Source organism: Crinia signifera, chromosome 19, assembly GCF_055691185.1.
Source record: "Crinia signifera chromosome 19, ASM5569118v1, whole genome shotgun sequence".
Classification (NCBI taxonomy): Eukaryota; Metazoa; Chordata; class Amphibia; order Anura; family Myobatrachidae; genus Crinia; species Crinia signifera.
The window spans coordinates 63,203,537-63,225,176 of record NC_139226.1 but is presented as its reverse complement, the minus strand read 5'-3'; the positions used below and the strand labels follow the sequence as shown (position 1 = coordinate 63,225,176).

General features: G+C 45.4%; 1 protein-coding gene across 1 annotated transcript in view; it reads left to right on the top strand.

Moving 5' to 3' along the window:
• LOC146042609 (cell adhesion molecule CEACAM7-like) overlaps positions 1–21,640 on the top strand; it is a 31,765-nt gene that overhangs the window by 7,774 nt on the left and 2,351 nt on the right. Inside the window, exons 3-5 of the mRNA XM_083162686.1 lie at positions 2,029–2,277; positions 4,449–4,592; positions 5,330–5,391. Of these exons, the coding sequence (XP_083018812.1) occupies positions 2,029–2,277; positions 4,449–4,592; positions 5,330–5,391 (455 nt within the window). The remainder of the gene's footprint in view (positions 1–2,028; positions 2,278–4,448; positions 4,593–5,329; positions 5,392–21,640) is intronic.

Below are 21,640 nucleotides of genomic sequence, written 5' to 3'. Positions count from 1 at the left end.
TTTTTTTAAAGCGGCAATCATTTACACTGCAAAACCTTTTTGATTTTGCAGTGTAAAAGATTGCCACTTTAAAAAAACTGGAGATTTCTCACCAAATCTTTCACTTTCTGAATCTCTCATCCTATTAAATCTCACCCAATGTCTTCTATTTAGGAAGGTTTTGGGGTGTGGACCATATACTCTACTGTGTACAAACACTTTAAAATGTATATATACAGTATGTGTGCAGGAACACAGAAGTTCTAGCAGAGTTTACATGGGGAAATGCTCATTCCCAAAGAATGCAAAAACAGTGAAAAAGTTATAAAGAATGCGCTGGAAACAATGTATATATAAATTATAAATTATTTATTATACTAAAGTTCACTGGGCAGTGATAAGAATACACAATATAAAATTATGAAAAATTCATTTTGGATAAATATAAAAAAAAATTTTCACACAATTCAACAACCAGAATTAATTAGTGGGTTAATATCTGCTTGTGGAGATGGAAATTCTGACCGAATTAGATAACAGCAGAATAAGTAGTTGTGAGAGGGGGACAAGTTCTATATTGTCCTACTCGGGGTGGATAAACGATATTTATGTCCACTTCATGGGAGATAGAGGTATGAGCTCTCTATTGTCTATTGTCTAGCTCTCTATCCACTGTCTGGCCAGACACAGTGAAAAATTAAAATAAAAAAAGGCCAGGAACCTCCCTATACCTGCAGCAAGTAGACCAGGTTTTGTTTGCTTGTGGCTGTGTCTGGCTTTGTATGGTCCGGAAGCCCAGGCTCCTAGTTGGAGCTGAGGTAGCAGCAATCTTATGTCTGTAAGCCTTTTGTATAAAGGGGTCCCCGTATACTCCAAAGATGGAATGTTGCTCAATGAAGAAAAATTTAGCATATGACGCGTTTCCCTGCCTCTTTAGGGACTCAGCGGCTTCCTCAGATAATGAGCTTATTGTGTGAAAATAATTTTCTTTTTATTTTATTCTTATATTTAGCCAAAATTAATTTTTCTGAATTTTATATTGTGGCCAGTGATTTTTAGTATAATAAATATTTTCTATTTTATATATACAGTTGTGCTCATAAGTTTACATACCCTAGCAGAATTTGTGATTTTCTGGCCATTTGTCAGAGAATATGAATGATAACTCACAAACTTTGGTACTTATGTAATATCTGGGCTCCTGTTTTTCTTATGAGACCGCGTCCCCTCGCCACGCTTCGGGCACGGTGACTCGCTGCGCTCGCCACACTATACACACATGTGTAGTTGGATAGTAGGGATATGAAAAAATGGGGTGCATTTAACATGGGAGCCCAGATAATACATAAGTACCCAAACTTTTCTTTAACTCATGGTTAGTGGTTGGGTGAAGCCATTTATTGTCAAACAACTGTGTTTACTCTTTTTAAATCATAATGATAACAGAAACTACCCAAATGACCCTTATCAAAAGTTTGCATACCCCTTTACATACTTTACCCCAGTACTTAATACCATATATTGCCCCCTTTAACATCAATGACAGCTTGAAATCTTTTGTGGTAGTTGTGGATGAGGCTCTTTATTTTTTCAGAGGGAGCCACACCAACTGGTACCCCAAATGCTGCCAATCATCTCTGGCAACTGCTGTGACTCCCCTATTTGATTTTTGGCCTGCATGGCAACCCCAACTCTGGAGCTGCGACAGCTTACAGGTATCCACCTCTAATGGGGAGGTGGAACATTTGAACCTCCACATTGGCACTGCACAGTAATTCTCACAGAAAAGCATTCTAGTTTGCAAGTGGATACCAAAAACCCTACCTCTTATGGGGTGTGGGGAGCAGGCATCATCAACGATATTGAGTGTACACACTAGATGTTTTTTTTTTTAAAGATACCACTCAGAAGAGCCCTCCTGAGCGATATCTATTAACTTCTCTATGTCTAGTGTGTATGGGGCTTTATATAAAGGAGATAGCTTTTGACCTTTTATGTGTTTTGCCAACTCTATTTTAACCATTATTTAATCAGTTATTTTCTCCACAGAACCTGTCAGTAAACCAGTCATTTCTGCCTCTCCTGCTCATATCCATGAACATGATGCAGTCACTTTAACCTGTGTCTCAAATAATTCTGAGAGGATAATATGGAGCAAATATAGCCTCAATATATCAGCAGAGAACAGGACTATCACATTTTCCCAAATTAAACGCAGCGATGCAGGAGTATATCTGTGCGACGCTGAGAATCTGGTCAGTAAAAGCACCAGTGACATCTACACTCTGACTGTATTATGTAAGTAAAAACATATTTAGCAATGTACAACAGAGTTTGTTTTTTTTAGCGGTTAATTCTTACACATTGAAGGCAGGGGTCGTAACTCCCACAGGCAATAGAGTTGCCTAAATCCGGAGACCTAACCCTGAAGGTGCACCTTCATGTACAGTAGCATCTGTGATGCATTCCTCCCAACTTTGAGGCAGCCGGAGGAGGGATGCTGGCACACGCGCCGAAGGCACGGCCTAGCTGGGGGTGTGGCCTAGGTAAAGGGGTAGTGGCCTATATTTGTGATTCTCCCGCGGGGTCACTTCCCTCATTTTTGCTGCTGTTGGGCATGAATAAACAGTGTCTATTCATGGGCGACAGGGGGAGACTCCCAACTAAGACTTTCCACACTATTAAACATGCGCCCCTATCACTGATTTCCCTGGTGGGTCCTGTCAGCCCATATGCAGAGCTGCAAACATCTTGAGTTGCTTATGCCTCTGCATCAGGAATATGTGCACGGGTTTCTGAAATCTCATCATTGCCATGGTCCTCATCATTGTTTATCATGTACAAAACAGATGCTGGCTAGCTGGCATATATGCATTTCTAGTATGGTTGTCATGAGCCACATTTGTGTAAACACTTTATTACTACATTCAGCCTGTTAGAAAGCCACACCTTTCCCTCTATGCCCTACCTCTTCAGATGCAGCTGGACATTAGTGGCACAGGAATCTGCATAGTTACATATGCGCTATTTGACAAGTGTCATGCAAAATCATGCAAGATACTGTAGGTGACACACAAGGGCGTAACTACCATAGGTGCAAGGGGTACAGCTGCTATGGGGCCCAGAGCTGAAGGGGGCCCATCTGTACAGTCTAAGTTATGTGTGCTATATACATTTATAACCATCAGTTGCTAAATAGGGGGCCCTTACAAAGTTTTGCCATGGGGCCTATGAATGTCTAGTTACGCCCCTGGTGACACACATAGAGGTCTGGGTCCCCATTGCCGAGTTTGGCAGTATCACCTTACTACCATCAGTGTCCTTGACTGCTGTCTGCAGCATCCCTGAAACCTGCGGTCACTAATCTGTAAGCGTGGTTGTCTCGCACTCCTGGCAATAATCATTTTCCTGAACTGTGGGTACTGCCATATTGGATGTGGGCTAGCAGTCAATTTACAGTTGGACGTTTTACCAATTATACGGACAACCATTGACCCACAGTCAAAATACAGACACGGTAACATTCATTATTGCTGACATGTTCAGTTGACCGACAGTCAAAATGCCAACATTTAACATGCCAAAATATGTCTATCAAGCAGTATTAGCCCAAAAGCAGACTTGTTTATGCTTTACCATCCCAGTGAACTTATAATATAATAGTGGGGAATATAATAGTGGCACCATATAATAAAGTAATTGTGGGGGTTATTCTGGTTCACCCGCAAAGGCAAATTCACTCTCAGATGAACAAAACCATATGCACTGCAGGGGAGGCAGATGTAACATGTGCAGAGAGAATTAGATTTGAGTGTTATTTTGTTCCTGTACAGGGTAAATATTGGCTGCTTTATTTTTACACTGCAGTATAGGTATCAGTTTGAAGTAAACCTCCCACCCAAATCTAATTCTCTCTACACATGTTACATCAACTCCACCTGCATTGTACATGGTTTCATCTGAAAGTGAATTTGTCTTTGCGAGTGAACAAGAATAACCCCCAGTGCCCGAAGCATGGTGAGCGCATTAAGCCATGTGAGGGGGACACAGTACACTTGGATGGTGTCCATGTTGCCCTACTTTGATAGACAAAAAACAGTAAAAACATATGTTGACATGTTAAATGTCCGAATTTCCACTATTTTGGTCAATTGAACATGTCGGCATAATGAATATTGGCATTTTGTCCATCAGTCAATGGGTGTCAGTGTAATGACCATTGGTACAACGTCCGATCGAGAAATCATACTGAACCCTAGTTGTGGACACATGTTCCGCCCAGCCTACCAGCTCTTAGAGCACTGTACTGTATGTAAACCAGTAACTGCCAACAGCATATTGTCAGTACAACATCTCTCTGTGTGGACCAGTAACGCGGATTGCTGAAGTAGGTTAAAAAGATGCTCTGATTTGCACCGTTCTACTCTAGTACTTTGTAAGTGACAGCTGCTTTATATAATCTATCATAGATACTCCTGAGTGCTCTCCGGATTCATATGCTGCTATTATAACGGGAATCATCTCTGGCACAGTACTGGGAACAATATTGATCATTTGTGTAACCTACCTTCTGTATAGGAGACTGGTCCCTCCTGTAAGAGAATGGCAGAACCGTAAGTCCAGCGACTTTTTAAATCTTTCATCAGCTTTGAACTGAAAATACTAATTGCTGTCCCCACTGTTCACTTAAAGAACAATGGGCCTTATTCTAGTTCACTCTTTCTGACAAAATCCTTCTTAGATGGACAAAACCATGTGCACTGCGGGTGGGGCAGATGTTACTTGTGCAGAGAGAATTAGATTTGGGTGGGGTTTTACTACAAAGTGAGATCTATATTGCAGTGTAAAAATAAAGCAGCCAGTATTTACCCTGCACAGAAACAAAATGACTCACCCAAATCTAATTCTCTCTGCACATTTTAAATCTGCCCCACCTGCAGGTTTTGTCCATCTAAGAAGGATTTTGTCAGAAAGAGTGAACTAGAATAAGGCCCATAGACACCAAAAAAAAGAGGAAAAACTTGTGTTGACCTTATCACTGTCGACCAAGTTCTATATTTAGGCCTCTTACTAGTTAGGTCAATTAACTAGCCGATCTAGACATGGCCGATCTTCTATACCACAATCCATAAATTGCTGGTTTGAAATTCAATAGGGTTATCTCAAAAATACCTATAAAATCTCTAGAAAATGAGTACAATTTATATTCATCCCGTATTAACCAAAATCTTATAGAGACTCCCCCCCCCCCCCCCCCTTGCTGAGCCGACGTGACAAAAACAGAGGACTGCTGTTGTTCACATACTGTACATCACTTGTATGCTTTTATGTGCTGTGTTATTGATTCTAGGGCCATCCAGTTCTGAGAAGGACCAATTTGCATTATATGACAAAGTTCTGGATCGTGCAAATGTAAGTAACCTATTTGTATTCAATAATAACTGTACAGACAAAATTCTCTCTTATGTGTAACACACTTTGTTACATTATTATATTGAGGGCATAGGTGTGCGCACATTGAGTGTTAGGTGTACAGAGGCACACCCTAATGAACCAGGCTTGCCTACCCTCCCGGAATGGACAGGAGCCTCCCGGAAATAGGGTCCTTCTCCCGGTCCCCCGGGAAGGTGGGCAAGTCTCCCGCATTCTGGAGAAAGCCCCTGCTCCCCCCTTGCCCGCTGGTTTAATTACCTGAAATCGCGGGTCCGCGGAGAGGGGTTGGGGCTAAAATGAAGCAATCGCAGTATTTTGCGGCATTTAAGCCCCGCCCCCTCTCCGCGGCCCGTGAATTACAGAGTTTTCCGGCATGGGAGGGTGGGGCCAAGTGATGTCAACCTTGCTCCCGCCCCCCTGATGTGTTACCTCTCCAGGCTTCTCCTGGAGAGGTGAAATGGAAAGTAGGCAAGTATGTAATGAACACCTTCCTGCTGCTATGACGATTTAGCTTCAGGGCCTCTGGAGGCCCTCGGCTATTTAAAATGCAGCACCGGCTCGTGAGCCAATCAGAGCTTGTGTGTTTTGCATTGTTAATTGTACTAGACCAGTGGTAGCCAATTCCAGTCCTCGACAGCTACCAACAGTTCACATTTTCCAGCTCACCTCGCAGGTACACAGGTGCACTCATTACTGATTAACACATTTTAAAATATCCACAGGTGGAGATAAATATTTCACTTGTGATTCTGTGAGGAGGCATGGAAAACGTTTACTGTTGGTAGCTCTCTAGGACTGGAGTTGGCTACCCCTGTACTAGACCATTTGCCATATAACTACATACCTGCATTGTCCATATATGTTTTTGACTTTTTTTTCCCCATTTACAGAGTAATTCAAAGACTAAGGGCCTTATTCTAGTTCACTCTTTCTGACAAATTCCTTCTTAGTTGGACAAAAACATGTGCACTGCAGGTGGGGCAGTTGTTACCTGTGCAGAGAGAGTTTTAGATTTGGGTGGGTGTTTTACTTCAAAGTGAGATCTATATTGCAGTGTAGAAATAAAGCAGTCAGTGTTTTCCCTGCACAGAAACAAAATAACTCACCCAAATCTAACTCTCTCTGTGCATATTACATCTGCCCCCCCTGCAGTGCACATGGTTTTGTCCATCTAAGAAGGATTGCATCAGAAGGAGTGAACCAAAATAACCCCCTAAGGGCCAGATGCAATAAGCTTCAAAAGTGATCAAATGAACAGTCATTAACAGCCAGCCAACTAGCTCCTACCTGTCATGTGTTTGAAAAATGTCAGACAGGAGCTGATTGGATGGTTGTTTATCACTCTCCATAAGTCACCCATATGTTTTATTCATTCAGAATTCGCCGCTAATGAAATAAAGACTCGGACACAAATAATTGGACTCGTAGACAATAAATAATGACTCAGACAACTGTGTAAATTGGAAAATTAAGGTCACAGCCAAAATGTATTCAATCGAATGGCTGGAAATTCAAGGATTAATCAAAAGTGGCCCAAGAAGCATGGCCCTCGGCAATCGCCTATGTATCGCTGCAAAAATGGGCGTGGCCATAGCCACGCCCTGCGTAACCTAACTGAGTAGCTCAATTTTCCCTTAACTGGCAGAGCACTGGTCCCTCCCTAAGATGGTGACCTGGTCCTCCCCTAAGGTAGTGACCGACTCGCCTCTCTCCCAGGGAAAATGCTAGCCAATTTCTGTCACGCTAATCTCTTTCAACCGAGGAGCCATGCTCTCCGCCCTCCATCACTCTTGCAAGGTCCTAAACCTTTGCACTTTTCCTTCGCCCTTCAATTTGCAAGGCCCTAAACCTTTGCAACTTCTCCTTCTCCTCCTCCTGCAAGGTCCTAAACCTTTGCACTTACACAACAAAATTTCTTACTTCGGGTGGGTGGGTGGGAATCCAAAAATGGCAAGAGGGATAATTTACCTCAGCCAACACTTATATAACCTTTCAAACTCCTCCCCCTACTCTGTCACTTCTGGCTAACCCACCTGACCTGCAACCAACCAGCACCTAGCACTAAACCACCAATGACAACTGCTCTACTAATTCTTACTACAAAAACAGGGTGCTTATTTCATCTCAAGCTTAGGTAAGCTTTTGATTCTATTAAGTCACCCATATGTTTTATTCATTCAGAATTCGCCGCTAATGAAATAAAGACTCGGACACAAATAATTGGACTCGTAGACAATAAATAATGACTCAGACAACTGTGTATATTGGAAAATTAAGGTCACAGCCAAAATTTATTCAATCGAATGGCTGGAAATTCAAGGATTAATCAAAAGTGGCCCAAGAAGCATGGCCCTCGGCAATCGCCTATGTATCGCTGCAAAAATGGGCGTGGCCATAACCACGCCCTGCGTAACCTAACTGAGTAGCTAAATTTTCCCTTAACTGGCAGAGCACTGGTCCCTCCCTAAGATGGTGACCTGGTCCTCCCTTAAGGTAGTGACCGATTCGCCTCTCTCCCAGGGAAAATGCTAGCCAATTTCTGTCACGCTAATCTCTTTCAACCGAGGAGCCATGCTCTCCGCCAAAATGAAGGCCGCCACCGCAGGCCGGAGTCCGCCACTAAGCTAAAACTCCTCACATACCCAGCACTTCCAACAAGGCTGTGACAAATAGTTTCATCCCTTCCCTATTAAGATGCACTCCATCCGCTCTATAAAGCTCCACCTGCTCATATCTGATCCCTGGGTGCTTAATCACAAAACCTCCAATGCTCCAGATAAACTTGGATACTGCTGCATTAAGCTTTCTCCTCACCTTATCCAATGCAGCTCCTCCTTGTGTCCCTCTCCATACCCTCCTCAGAATCATCTCCGACCAATACAACCTCACTTCGGGCCATCTCTCTTTTATGCCCTGAAGATCATTCTTAATTGCCATAATCAATTCAACGCCTTTGAACGACCCTAAGTCGTTACCACCCGCGTGAATGATCAGCACATCTAGAGCACCCCACTTCGCCTCTGAATTCAATAATATGTCCCATAATCTGAACCAGCAAAGACCTCTCACACCAATCCACTTCACCCTACCAGCCCCTTTGGTCCTGATCTCATGCTTTCCTGCCCAATATACATATGAGTGTCCTACAATCCACACCCTACCCACCACATCAGCCGAACCTAAAATAAAATTATACAGAATAACCATTAGAAACTTAAATGACTTAACATATCTAAAGCAACTAGCCAAGGTAAGGTAAACTGAGTTGTTTAGGCTACCCAGATGGATGTGAACAACACAAAACCTCAGATTTTAAGAGGAAAAAAGTGAAACGCCATCCAATCCCCCTTTATAAAAGGCAGGTGGCTTATGGCCCTGGGTTACCTAAAGAACAAACTCGCCAGGAGCGCGCTCACTATAACTTATCCCCTCTTATATACGCCTTAAAAGCTGAAGATTTCCACCTACCCAGCCGCTTTATTGCCTCCTCTGAACTGCCCGCTACCGCTGCGCAAGTTGCTGCTCCAATCCTAAAGGAATGAGTACCATATTCTTCCTCCGGGAGGCCCAAAGCCACCAAACATTTACCAAACACACTAGAAAATTGAAATTTGGTTAACGGCGTACCATCCTTATGCACTAACCACTGAACCCCCCCCTTTGGCCTAACCAAAGCAAAGTTGTTTGCTAATTCCACCGGACAGATCCCCTTATTCTCCTCTGCCAAGGAAATCCAGCGCCCCTTACCCAGCTGATCCGTTTTGGATCTCTGAATCTTTATCAACGCTAAATCTTTTTTAATCACCACATTCTCTTTCAACACCCCAGAGACCACACACGATTTATTTCTTGCAACTAACTCCCCAATCCTAAACGCCCCAAAAAACGCAAGCACAAATGCCAAACCAAAAAGGGCTGATTCATACTCATCCACTGCCACCCCCGAAACTGCTGTGACTAAATCCTGCAGTAAACCCTGATCTATGGGCCTTCTCAAATCTCCTTCCACCCTCTGTTCTCTGGCCCACCCCTTTAATGCCTTAGACAACAGGAATGACTTGGTAGGATCTTTTAGACCCTTCAATTTAGAAAAATAAGCGATTCCCGCCAGTGCCCCGGACATTGCTGCCCTAGATCTACCTTCCTGGTGGCAAGCCCACACGAATTCTAACATAACTTCCTCTTCACACTTACCCTCACCCCACCTTGCTGTAAAAACCGACCATTCATTCCAAGCCGCCGAGTAACTTCTCAGCGTACTTGGGGCCAAAGCCTTCAGGGCTAGACTTTCGATGCCGGCTCGATGATCTGCCATAATTGAGAAGGACATGACACACCATCAGGATCTGCTGTCGGGGCCAGCCTCCTGAACCTATCCCATTGGAACCTCGATAATGCATCCGCTATTTCATTCTTTACCCCTGGAACATGCCTTGCTGAGAAAGAAATATTCTCCTGCAAACATCACAGAATGAGATGCCTAAGTAACCGCATTACCCTTGGACAATCTGACCTCTGATTGTTAATTGAATGAACTACTCCCAAATTATCACACCAAAAAACAATGTTCTTGTTAGCAATCTGCCCAGCCCATAGTTCCACTGCCACGATTATTGGAAAAAGTTCCAACAGCAACATACTAGCAGTAAGTCCTTTCAACCTCCAATCCTCCGGCCACGCCTCCGCGCACCAGTGCCCCTTAAAATACGCTCCAAACTTTCAGATCTTCTTTCAATTCCGCGGAGATTCTTACTTGATGATGAGGCTTCCTAACCCCCGCTGTAGCTCTCTCCAACCTTCTACAAAAAACTCTACCCATTGGGATCACCCTACAGGCGAAATTTAATAACCCCAGCAGTGACTGCAACTGCTTCAACGTGACTCTTTTTACCTCTAAGAACTCTTCCAACTGCCCCTTCAACCTCGACACCTTTTCTTCTGGAAGCCTGCAAATACCCAATACTGTGTCTATCTCAATACCTAAGTAAGATAGCCTATTAACAGGCCCCTCCGTCTTCTCCTTTGCAATTGGTACCCCCAGTACCCAAAACAATGCACTGGTTGAAAAAAGTAACTCACTACACACCTCACTATCCGCCGGACCTATTAACAAAAAGTCATCCAGGTAGTGGGTTACCCCTTGCTGCTTGCAACCTGCTTTAATACACCACTGCAGGAAACTGCTAAAACGCTCAACGAATGAGCATGAAACTGAACAACCCATCGGTAAACATCTCTCTATATAAAACTCCCCTCCTAACTTAAAACCCATATACTTGAACGATTCCGGGTGTAAAGGCAAAATCCTAAAAGCTGATTCCACATCTACCTTAGCCATCAGGGCTCCCTTACCGAACCCCTGCACCAAACTTAATGCATGCTCAAACAATTCATAGCTAACGCTACAAACCTCCTGATCTAACGCCTCATTCACCGAGCCCCCCTCTGGATAAGATAAATGCTGAATCAACCTATATTTCCCAGGCTCTCTCTTAGGCACCACCCCCAGCGGAGAAATACATAGATCCGCGATTGGGGGCTCCCTGAAAGGCCCTACCATTCTACCTAAGTTTACTTCGCTCTGCACTTTTTTCCGAACCACCTCTGGGAAATCCCTAGCTGACTTCAGGTTTCTATTTGCCGATGCAATCACCCTATCTATAACCGGTAAACGAAAACCCTCTGAAAAACCCTGTAATAAAAAGGCTGCTTCCTCCCTAAGAGGATAGAGTCTTAACCACCTCTTTAACTCCTCAATCCTAACTGGCGACTCCGCCTTGCCTATTGCCAGGCCCAGCCTCTCCCCTCCCAGCTGCTTGCCCCCTTGATCTTGCACACTCCTTTGCTGGGTGGGTCCCACTGCATTGCAAGCACACGTGTCTGTACCTACACCCTGCTCCTTTTGTGCACTGCCCGTTGTTAAACGCATAGCATTTTCCCTTCCCGGGCACACTGTACCCGGGCTTGCTAAGAAAAAGCTGTCTTCGCCCCCCACCTGCTTCGCTTGACCCCCTCATTTGCTGGGTAACTTCCAACCATACTTCCACATCCTTAAACCCTAAACTAAAAACTTTTTGCCCATCCTGCTTTTTCCTAAAAAGCTCATCGTACTGCCTCCATGCATTAACCCTGCCTGTTGAATACATGTTATGTATTAGATGAAAATACTTAAACATATTCATATGCTCCGATGGCCTGGTTTCCGTGTAGCATGCTGCAAACACATAAGCCCCTGCCAGCCAGTTGGTATAAGACCTCCTAGCCTCCTCTGCTGCCGGGCCCTTAGCCTTGGCTTCCTCCAATTCTTTCTTTGCTTCATGTGTTATAGCAAACATGTCCACGAAACGCCCCTTCTTTATTTTGTCTCTAATTTTAGACCTCACACCCCTCAATATGGCCGTGTTAGAACAATGCACAGCGTCACCTGATGCATCCGGACCTACCCTGGCTGCACTGCTAGCTACACTCCTCGAACCCCCTGCTCCCTTTTTTTTTCCCCTAATTTTCTGCGCAAAGTACTTCATCAGCTTGTGCGGCCTACCATCTGAGCTGGATGAATCAGTAGTCTGTCTGAATGCGACCCTTCCACCTGCTGCTGCGCTGTGTGCGTGATCTCACCTGCTCTTGATGTCGACAGCCCCGCCTGCTCTTCAGTTCTTACCGTCTGTCCCACGTCGCGCAGTGCGCCCACCGCGACTTGACTCGATGATTCCAGGACTTCAGATACGCTTCCAGGCCCTGCGCTTTCCGAAACCGCCTGCAAAGGAATACTAACAGGAACAGAGTTCACAACATTTTCTTCATCAGCATCTAATGTAATAACCCCTTCACTGCCACCATGCTCCCTGACAGGCCCCCCTCCCTGCCCAACCTGCTGAAGTGCTGCCGTTACCCTGGGAGGTGCGGCCTCCGGAATGGGCGGGGGCGGGGGTGGGGGTGGCAATTGAAAATTGCTTTGCTGCGCTGAGGTGATTACGCCATGCTGGCCACTAACCCCATAAAATCCACCCGGAGCTTGCCCAAATCCCTGATTAATTGCCCAAAATTGCTGACCCTGGTTACCAGGTACAGTGCTCAGCCAAGCCTGACCCTGTGGTTGATAAAATGGCTGCTGCATGCTCCCCCACTGCTGCCCCACTGGCCACTGCCCTTGCACACCCTGCTGCTAAACTGCCGTGTTAAAATAGGGAGACCAACTCCTGAACTGCGCTGTTTGGACCGTGGCTATATTGTTTACTGTCCCACCCACTGCCTGCAGCCCTGCAGGCTGCGCTATCGGCATCGGCCCCTGCACTAACACTGGTGTAGGTGGGGGCTGGGAGTAATTAGGAGAGGATCTAATCCTAACAATAGGTGTAAACGCACCCCTCACTGACTGAGGTGACTGCCAATCATTTATCCTAATATCCTGCTGCCTGCTGACAGGGGACAAGTTAACTGACTGCCCCCACTGCTGCATGTCCCCAGCTCCTAAAGCTGTAGGACTGCCCACTGCATGCTGAAAATATTCAGTGGACAAAATGTCCGCCTGAGATAAGGGGGCGGGGCTAGCCGCCACCTCCGTACCCCCACTCTCTGACCTGGGCCCCCCCTTTTGCATATTATTGTCGACTGAGGGTGACCCCCTGCCCTGCGCCCCCTAGCTAACCAAGCCTGCAGGCCAGAAGGCGAGGGGGCCGGGCGCGGCGTGCCTACGACCGCGGCCGCCATTACAGTGTCCTGCCCCGGCAGTGCGAGCAGCCGCCTGCCCCGCCGACCCACTGCGTCCGCGCGCCCTCCCTCTTACTCCCGCCATGTTACCCGCGGGAGCTGGGGCCAGGCGCGAACCCCCCACCGCCGCCGCCCAAGGGCGTAACTACCATAGGTGCAAAGGGTGCAGCTGCTATGGGGCCCAGAGCTGAAGGGGCCCCATCTTACTGTATAAGTAATATGTTTTACATACATTTGTCATCATCAACTGCTAAATAGGGGCCTGTAAAAACGTTTGCTATGGGGCCTACGAATATCTAGTTACGCCCCTGCCGCCGCCGCTGACAAGCGTGCTCCCCTGGAGACCTGGGAGGACGCGGCGGCCTGTAACGGCCTAGCCACTTCCACCAGCCGCCGGGGAGGGGGCGCATTGCGGTGAGGGCGAGACATCCCACTACCTACAGAAAACTTTTTACCACACTTTGTGCTGAAAGCACAGCAGGTGCAGCAAATAACTACAGCCAGCAGCCAGACACTGACAAAAGGGGGAATGACAGAAAAAATAAAAAACTCAAAAACGGAGAGAAGAAATTTATACACAGAGATAGACAGAATAAGAAATAGAAAGCTTAGGACAAATAGAATATAGAAAGATAGTAAATAAAGCGACACTTAGCCTATCTAGACTCCAGAGGGACCGCAATCTCCAGGGAATCCAAAAATGGCAAGAGGGATAATTTACCTCAGCCAACACTTATATAACCTTTCAAACTCCTCCCCCTACTGGCTAACCCACCTGACCTGCAACCAACCAGCACCTAGCACTAAACCACCAATGACAACTGCTCTACTAATTCTTACTACAAAAACAGGGTGCTTATTTCATCTCAAGCTTAGGTAAGCTTTTGATTCTATTTTTATCACTTTTGAAGCTTAGTGCATCTGGCCCTAAAATTGAAAGGTGGGAGATTATGGTGTGACTGAGAGATGTTTTATATTGTAGTGAGTGCCAATAGATGATGGTAGACACGCCTGATTTGTGGTATTAGACACGCCCAATGGGTGGTGCTAGACACAACCCTTTGACCTTGCATCCCCTAATAAAATGTGCTGAGCATGCCTTTGATTGGGGGTAATACATCTTTAATGGGCTATACTACACATGAAAATGTGTTTTGTAGTGTAGACTATACCAGTGGTTCTCAACCTCGGTCCTCAAGTAGCCCCCCAACAGTCCATGTTTTTCAGGTCACCTGGCAGGTGCCCAGGTGCAATCGTTATTCACTGACACATTTTCAAAGATCACAGGTGGAGCTAATTATCTCACCTGTGATTCTGTGTGGAGACATAGAAAATGTGAACTGTTGGGGGTACTTGAGGACCGAGGTTGAGAACCACTGGACTATACACTATCCACCGTACAATTGCTGTAATGTACTATGGTTAACATGGACTGTGTAACATCCATTCGCAAATCCCTGCGTGCGAATTGCCCTTGTGTATGGTTGCAGCCTTGCAAATCAACCAGAATAACCCTCATTGCGTGTGTATATTAGATATGTATTGTATATTATACACACAATGGCCCGTATTCTGGTTCACGCGCAAAGGCAAATTCCTTCTCAAATGGACAAAACTATGTGCACTGCAGGGGGCAGATGTAACATGTTCAGAGAGAGTTACATTTGGGTTTGAGTTATTTTGTTTAAGTGCAGGGAAAATACTGACTGTTTTATTTTTACACTGCAATATAGATCATGAAGTAAAACCCCACCCAAATCTAATTCTCTCTGCACAAGTTACATCTGCCCCACCTGCAGTGCACATGGTTTTGTCCATTTGAGAAAGAATTTGCCTTTGCGAGTGAACCAGAATAAGGGCCAATGTCCAGTGATAAAGTAATATGTTGCTCAGAGGCCCTGCCACCGATCCCAATTCCCACCTTTGCAGCAAAAAAAAAAGTGCACTCAGTAGAAAAAACTTTGGTCTCTATCTGAAAAAGTAATGAACTCTAAAGCGAATAAGTTTACAATTATTCCTCGCTAGTTATGCTCACAGCACACACCACAGTGAACTACCTCCCATTGACAGGTACCCTGCAGGCTTCTTTCTTTCTTCTCCTTACACTGAGGTCTGCCCTAGGCGAGTGATACCCATCCACGCCGAGTGCTATATCCCTGAAACGACCACTGACACTAGGCTCCTACCCCGGCAGAACGGAGGATCACTGGCAGCACCACTTATCTTTGTTTCTTTACCACATTACCCCGCTATAACCGCTCACCCACTGTTCACTATAAACATAGTTTATACACAGTGGAGAGCACCTTGTATAGGGAATTGATGAGGTAATCTGGGCACTACCATTTATGTTTTCTTTGCGGGCTCTCTCATCCTGACGGGTTCCCACCATCAGCCCTGCGCTGCCATCATCAGGGCTGGGGTCGCTACCCGCTGTTGCAGAAGAAGCCTGTTCTATTTTTCTATATCTCCATATTCGTGATAAACGTAGAGCACACTCACCCTCTTATTCGCTGACCGTGAGTCATATGTGTGGGAAGCAGCTGCCCCAGGTGTCTACCAGACATGAATAGGATAAAAAAAGGGGCAGACTTGATGGGCCAAATGTTATGTTATGTTTCTATAATAGCCTTTTTCTGCTCACCTACTACCTGTCCGGCCGGCACCCTATCACTCTGTTATATTTATATTCATTGCAACACATGTTCCCAATGGCTGCAGTGTATGTTTTTATGTCTAGAGTGTGTAACTAAACATCTGGGTACCCCCATGCTATCATCCCCATATGATAAACTTTTAAAGGCTCAGTCTTTCCTTTGTGTCGATTAAATTGATACTTTCATTAAGCTATACATACTGTAGTAATGCTCCATCCATGGTTCATACAAGTGTTGCTGTTTTTCATTCTGTGTCAAGTGGATGTTTAGCAACTATTATTCAGGTTCACAATTGATACTGTCTCTGATTCATACCGTACTTTTGTGGCAGCTAAATGGGTTTTACAGTCTGTAGATGTTTCTGTCAGAATAAATACTGCAGCAATCTACACTTATGAGCTAATTATAGATCTGCAACGTCATGCTGATTTGTGTGCTCAACAACCACTTTACATGAACTGACAACCGCATATTAGTAGCAAATGTTGGTGTTTTATATTGTGTGAACGGGACACCTTATTACCTCTTTACCTCACCAGCGCGCCTGCCCTGTTCTTCCCTTCCTCTACTTCATCTTCAGTCTCCTCGACAATTTCCACACCTACTCCAAATTGATGCTGATTTTAGTTCTCCCAGCTATACCCCTATTTATGCTGTATTTTATCATCACACCCTGTACGTTACCTTGTAATTTGTTTTTATGTTTGCTATGTACGGCGCTGCGGACACTTTGTGGCACCTTACAGGGCCGGCGTCACCACTAGGCAAATCTAGGCATTTGCCTAGGGCACCAGCCACTGGAGGGCGGCACTTCGCCCCTCGCCTCTCGCATGGAGGCTGCAGGGGTGTCCGTGCCGGGTACCTGCGGCACTGTGTGATCTGGTGGCGGGGTCCCTGCAGTGATGCGCGCTATCCGGCAGTCAGGCGGCGGCGCGGGAAACGCTGCTGGGTTTGGAAACATTCCGCATGCTGATTGGCTGAGATTCAGCCAATCAGCGTGCGGCGAGTTTTCAAACCCATCAGCGCTTCCCGCGCCGCCTGGCTGCCGGATTGCGCGTATCACTGTAGGGACCCCGCCGCCAGATCACACAGCGCCACAGGTACCCCCCCGTAGGCACCGGGGCGCCCCACCCCCCCTCGCCTGGGGCGCTCCGGTGCCTTGCACCGGCCCTGGCGCCTTATAAATAAACGTACTACTACTACTATAGGTATTTCCCTAATAATTGCCTCATTTTGTCACATATCCTGGCACACATTGAAAATTCAAATATCTCACTGCTTTCTTATGTTTACCTCTCATAACATACCATCAGATTATTGTGTAAATACACTGTATGCTGTTTGTTTCATGTCATTCATCTGCTTTTGTCTGAGGCCCACTGTCACAGACCTTTTAATAATTCTAAATAAAAAGGTTATTTTAGACTTGCGGTGCAGCCTCAGATGAAGGGAACATCGTTTTGCTATTCCATCGATGGAGGGAAACCATCTGGTACTCCCCCATCGATGGCAAAAGTATTCGACATCGGCCATGAACCATAGATGATTTCGAATCATCGATGGTCGATGGCCATCCCTAGTCCCCCAACCACCCGCACAAGCTGCTAGAGATGGGCAAAACGGATCATCAAGCTGAGCCGGGATCCGCCGGATCTCTCGGTGGAAAGATACGTATCTTTAAGACGGAACCTCGGCTCACTTTGAAAAACAAAAAGGGGAATATACATGACCGAGTGAAAACACTGATCGATGGCTGGGTGCAGAATCAACATCGATGGCAACCATCGATGGCGTCTGTACCGATGGCCATCCCTGGCAGCAGCAGCTAATCTTTCTATCACTTGTAGTCAAAGCACTGTACTCAGTCTACAGAGGTAGTACATCTCAGCTGCCACAGGTGGCAGCACTGAGATCAGGAAAATGGGTACTTATGTAGTATCTGGGCGTCCGATTTTTGATTGTATGCCTTAAGTTAAGGCATACAATCAGATGCGATGCGATGCGATGACCCGATTTTTCCATAGGAATCAATGTTAAAATGACTGAGTCCATTTTAACATGGAATTCAATGGGAAAAAGGGGTCCTTTTCATACCCCTACTATCCAAGTGGGCATGGAGTTGGATATAAACCTGTGGCGAGCATAGCGAGCCACCGAGCCCGAAGCGTGGCGAGCGAAGCGAGCCCCGCGAGGGGACGGTATTCTGTGTCCGCTCGCCACGCTTCGGGCTCGGTGGCACGCTACGCTCGCCACAGGTTTATATCCAACTCCATGCCCACTTGGATAGTAGGGGTATGAAAAGGACCCCTTTTTCCCATTGAATTCCATGTTAAAATGGACTCAGTCCATTTTAACATTGATTCCTATGGAAAAATCGGGTCATCGCATCCGATGGTCGCATGCGATGCGATGCGATGTGCCCGATTCTAAATCGGACGCCCAGATAGTACATAAGTACCGGAAAATGCATTGTAAACTGAAACGGATCACCTTTTGGGGATCGGCGGCTCATTCGTTCTTGAATGGGATCCGTTCAAAAGATCCGGTTTGTTCGCGAACGACCCATCTCTACAAGCTGCCACAAGCCCCAGGCTGACTGCAGACTACCCCCGACTCCCGGAGCTGACAGAGGCGCCGCCGTCGCTATACATTGCACGCCAGGCGCGGCAGACATAGCACCTGACATACTGGTCCCCCAGCCGCCCGCACAAGCTGCCACGAGCCCCACCTGAGGGCCGGCTACTACCAACTCCTGGAGCTATAACAGGCGCCGCAAAAGTAGGATGCGGTGGCCGGGATCCCCCGCTAGCCAGACGTGGCGGACGTAGTGGCTCTAGGGCACTACACATATAACCGCGGTCTCAAACACACCCTTGTCTGTTTCAGATACATCAACGACTGGTTTTGGGGGAAATCCACATTCATTAATTACGACCTGGAAATGGCTTTCTTCTACACCTATAATCCAGGTGCTTTGCTCCACTCCCCCAAAAACAAAATCCCACACGATTTATTGAACATGGTTTCATTTCAAAGCACATATAAGGCATCCGTATTGGTGCATTTTGGGCTGACAGTAATATCACAGGCATCCAAGTGCCGCCCCCAAACATGTGCCGCCCCTAGGCACGTGCCTCACGTGCCTAATGGGAAATTCGGCTCTGTCCGTAGTTACTAATAAACAACTAATGAGAAATCAGTAGGTCTCTTGATTCAATACTTTGTGGGGGAATCCTTTATTATATCCCCTCTGGCATGGAAAATTACACTTTTCTGCGATGGAGGGATTGTGGCATAGCAGCGATAAAACATGTGTTTGATCCAGGTGGCGTTCTACTTTCTTTTTCAGCATTGAAAGACAAATCTAGTTTGTTAAATTCAAACTTATACCTGCAAGTTAGGGACTTCATCCAAACACAACCCAATCCCATGACATCTGACAGTCACAGATCCTGTTCAAATATTACTATCCACCACTCAAACAGGCACGTACAGACTAAGATTATACTACGCATATCTGTATAATTCAAATAGGGATAAGAAATGGAGTAACTTCCTCACTAAATGGAAGTGCGACCAGTGGTGCAAGTAGATTTTTTTTCTTGATGGTACTGATAGCCTCCACCAAAAATGGGTGTGGCCATGTGTCATGAGGGGGCGTGGTCACACAAAGCTAGAGGAGTGACTAAATGACAATAGTGGCGTGGCATCAGGAGACAGGGAATGAGAAGCAGGGAATGACTGGGGGTGGGTTGGCTCTTGCTTGGGGGAGAGCCCGGCAGCTTGTGCTTACAATTGTGGAGCCTGCTCTTCATGCTGTCGGCACCGCTGATGCCTATCAATGTGACAGGCTAAATCAGCAGTAGCCGGTAGCTGCATACAGCACCAATCATAACGCTGGGTGGGCGGGCTGCGGATGCATTATATTTAGACTTAAAATAAAAATAGAATTGACAGTGGGTCAGGGGGTAAGTGGTACTGCGTACCTGCAACATATTTCTTACAGGTACTCCGTACCACGCCGTACCCCCTTACTTGCAACACTGAGTGCGACATACCAGGTTTGACATCTGTAGAGGACATCCTGGGTCACTAACATGACACTTAAGCATCTCTTCCTCCCTGCAAGAGGTCTGTTTAAAAATCATAGCTCGTGCCTACATGTCACCAGCTCAAAGGGCACACATGGTGCCTGAAAGTTCTGACTGCTGTATTAAATGCACAAGCCGAGCAGCATCCCTATTTCATAACCTGTGGGAGTGTGCCAAAATAGCTAACTTCTGGAACAGAGTGGTCGGCTTTATCAAGTCAGTGTTCAAACTACACATTGTTAAATCTCCTTGGCCTTGTGCATGCGTATTGCTAAATTTCAAGGAATGGGATTTGGGCACAAGAAAGAAGAAACGTATACCTCTACTGACGGTTATTTTAGGGGTGGCAAATAAGTTGGTGATGAAACACTGGATTAAGCGTTCTGTCCCTTCAGTATCAGAACTCAAACAGGTATTACACAAAAAAGGGAGACACAAAACTGTGCACTGTAGGGATATAACTATTTTATATATTAATAAACATATTCAATTACATAATATAGACATAATTACACAAAACTAAACACAGATAGCTAAATAAGTGGCCACTCTATTGCATAATTAACACATAATCATAATGACATACAATTCATAAAATAATTGTTAAAATAATAGGTGAGATATTATCAATTATCAATTTTGGATAAAGAGCCCGCATTTGGATAAGATGTTAATCAATAATTAGTAGCTTATGATTAGTATATTGCCAAAACAGTTTAGAGACAGTTCTTAGGGGTGCAGCAGAGAGTAGGTTTATTCTAGTTCATTCTTTCTGACAAAATCCTTCTTAGATGGACAAAACCATGTGCACTGCAGGGGGGCAGATGTAACATGTGCAGAGAGAATTAGATTTGGGTGAGTTATTTTGTTTCTGTGCAGGGAAAATACTGACTGCATGATTTTACACTTCAATATAGATCTCACTTTGAAGAAAAACCCCACCAAATCTAATTCTCTCTGCACAAGTTACATCTGCCCCACCCGCAGTGCACATGGTTTTGTCCATCTAAGAAGGATTTTGTCAGAAAGAATGGACTAGAATAACCCCCTTAGTCCTCTGGTTAGTTTGTTAGGCATTAAAGAGCTAAGCAGATGATATTGTTAGTAAGTTTTATCAATAGCTTGTTTGTAGGCTCAGTTCATCATGTCTGGCCAGACAAAGATTAAAGGTACCTTTACAGCCTCAGTAGAGAAAGATGTCCTCCCAGCTACCAACACCAGTTTATTTAGGCGGCATCTTTATCCAGAGTGAAACACCGTACAATTTGTTGCAGAATGCAGGAATGCATATGAGATGGATGTCCGTTTAGGTATCTCTAACGCGTTTCCCAGCCTGTTGTTAACCTCAGGGCTTCTTCAGAGAGAAATGCCCAGTGCAAAAACTTCAGTATCAGAACTCAAACAGGTATTACACAACATTTTATACATGGAATGCAGAGCCACCCTCCCAGATGTTGAGAATGGCATTCTTCGATTCTACAAAAAAATGGGGATTATACATAGAAACTTTCACACCTACTGCGCAAGGACATGTATTAAAAATGTTTGAAAATACAAATTGTTTTTTATACAGACAGTTGGCCACCCCCTGTGTGACCTCAAACACGGAATATATTGCTTCCTTTATAACGCTGCAACTTTTGCCACCACATATCAGTGATTTCTTAAAGCTCCACAGGACACACTTTCCATCAGTTATTGTACATTATCCTAGGCCTTACTGTTGTTCTTGTCTCGCCCCTCATGTGTGTCTCTATTAGAGTAGATATG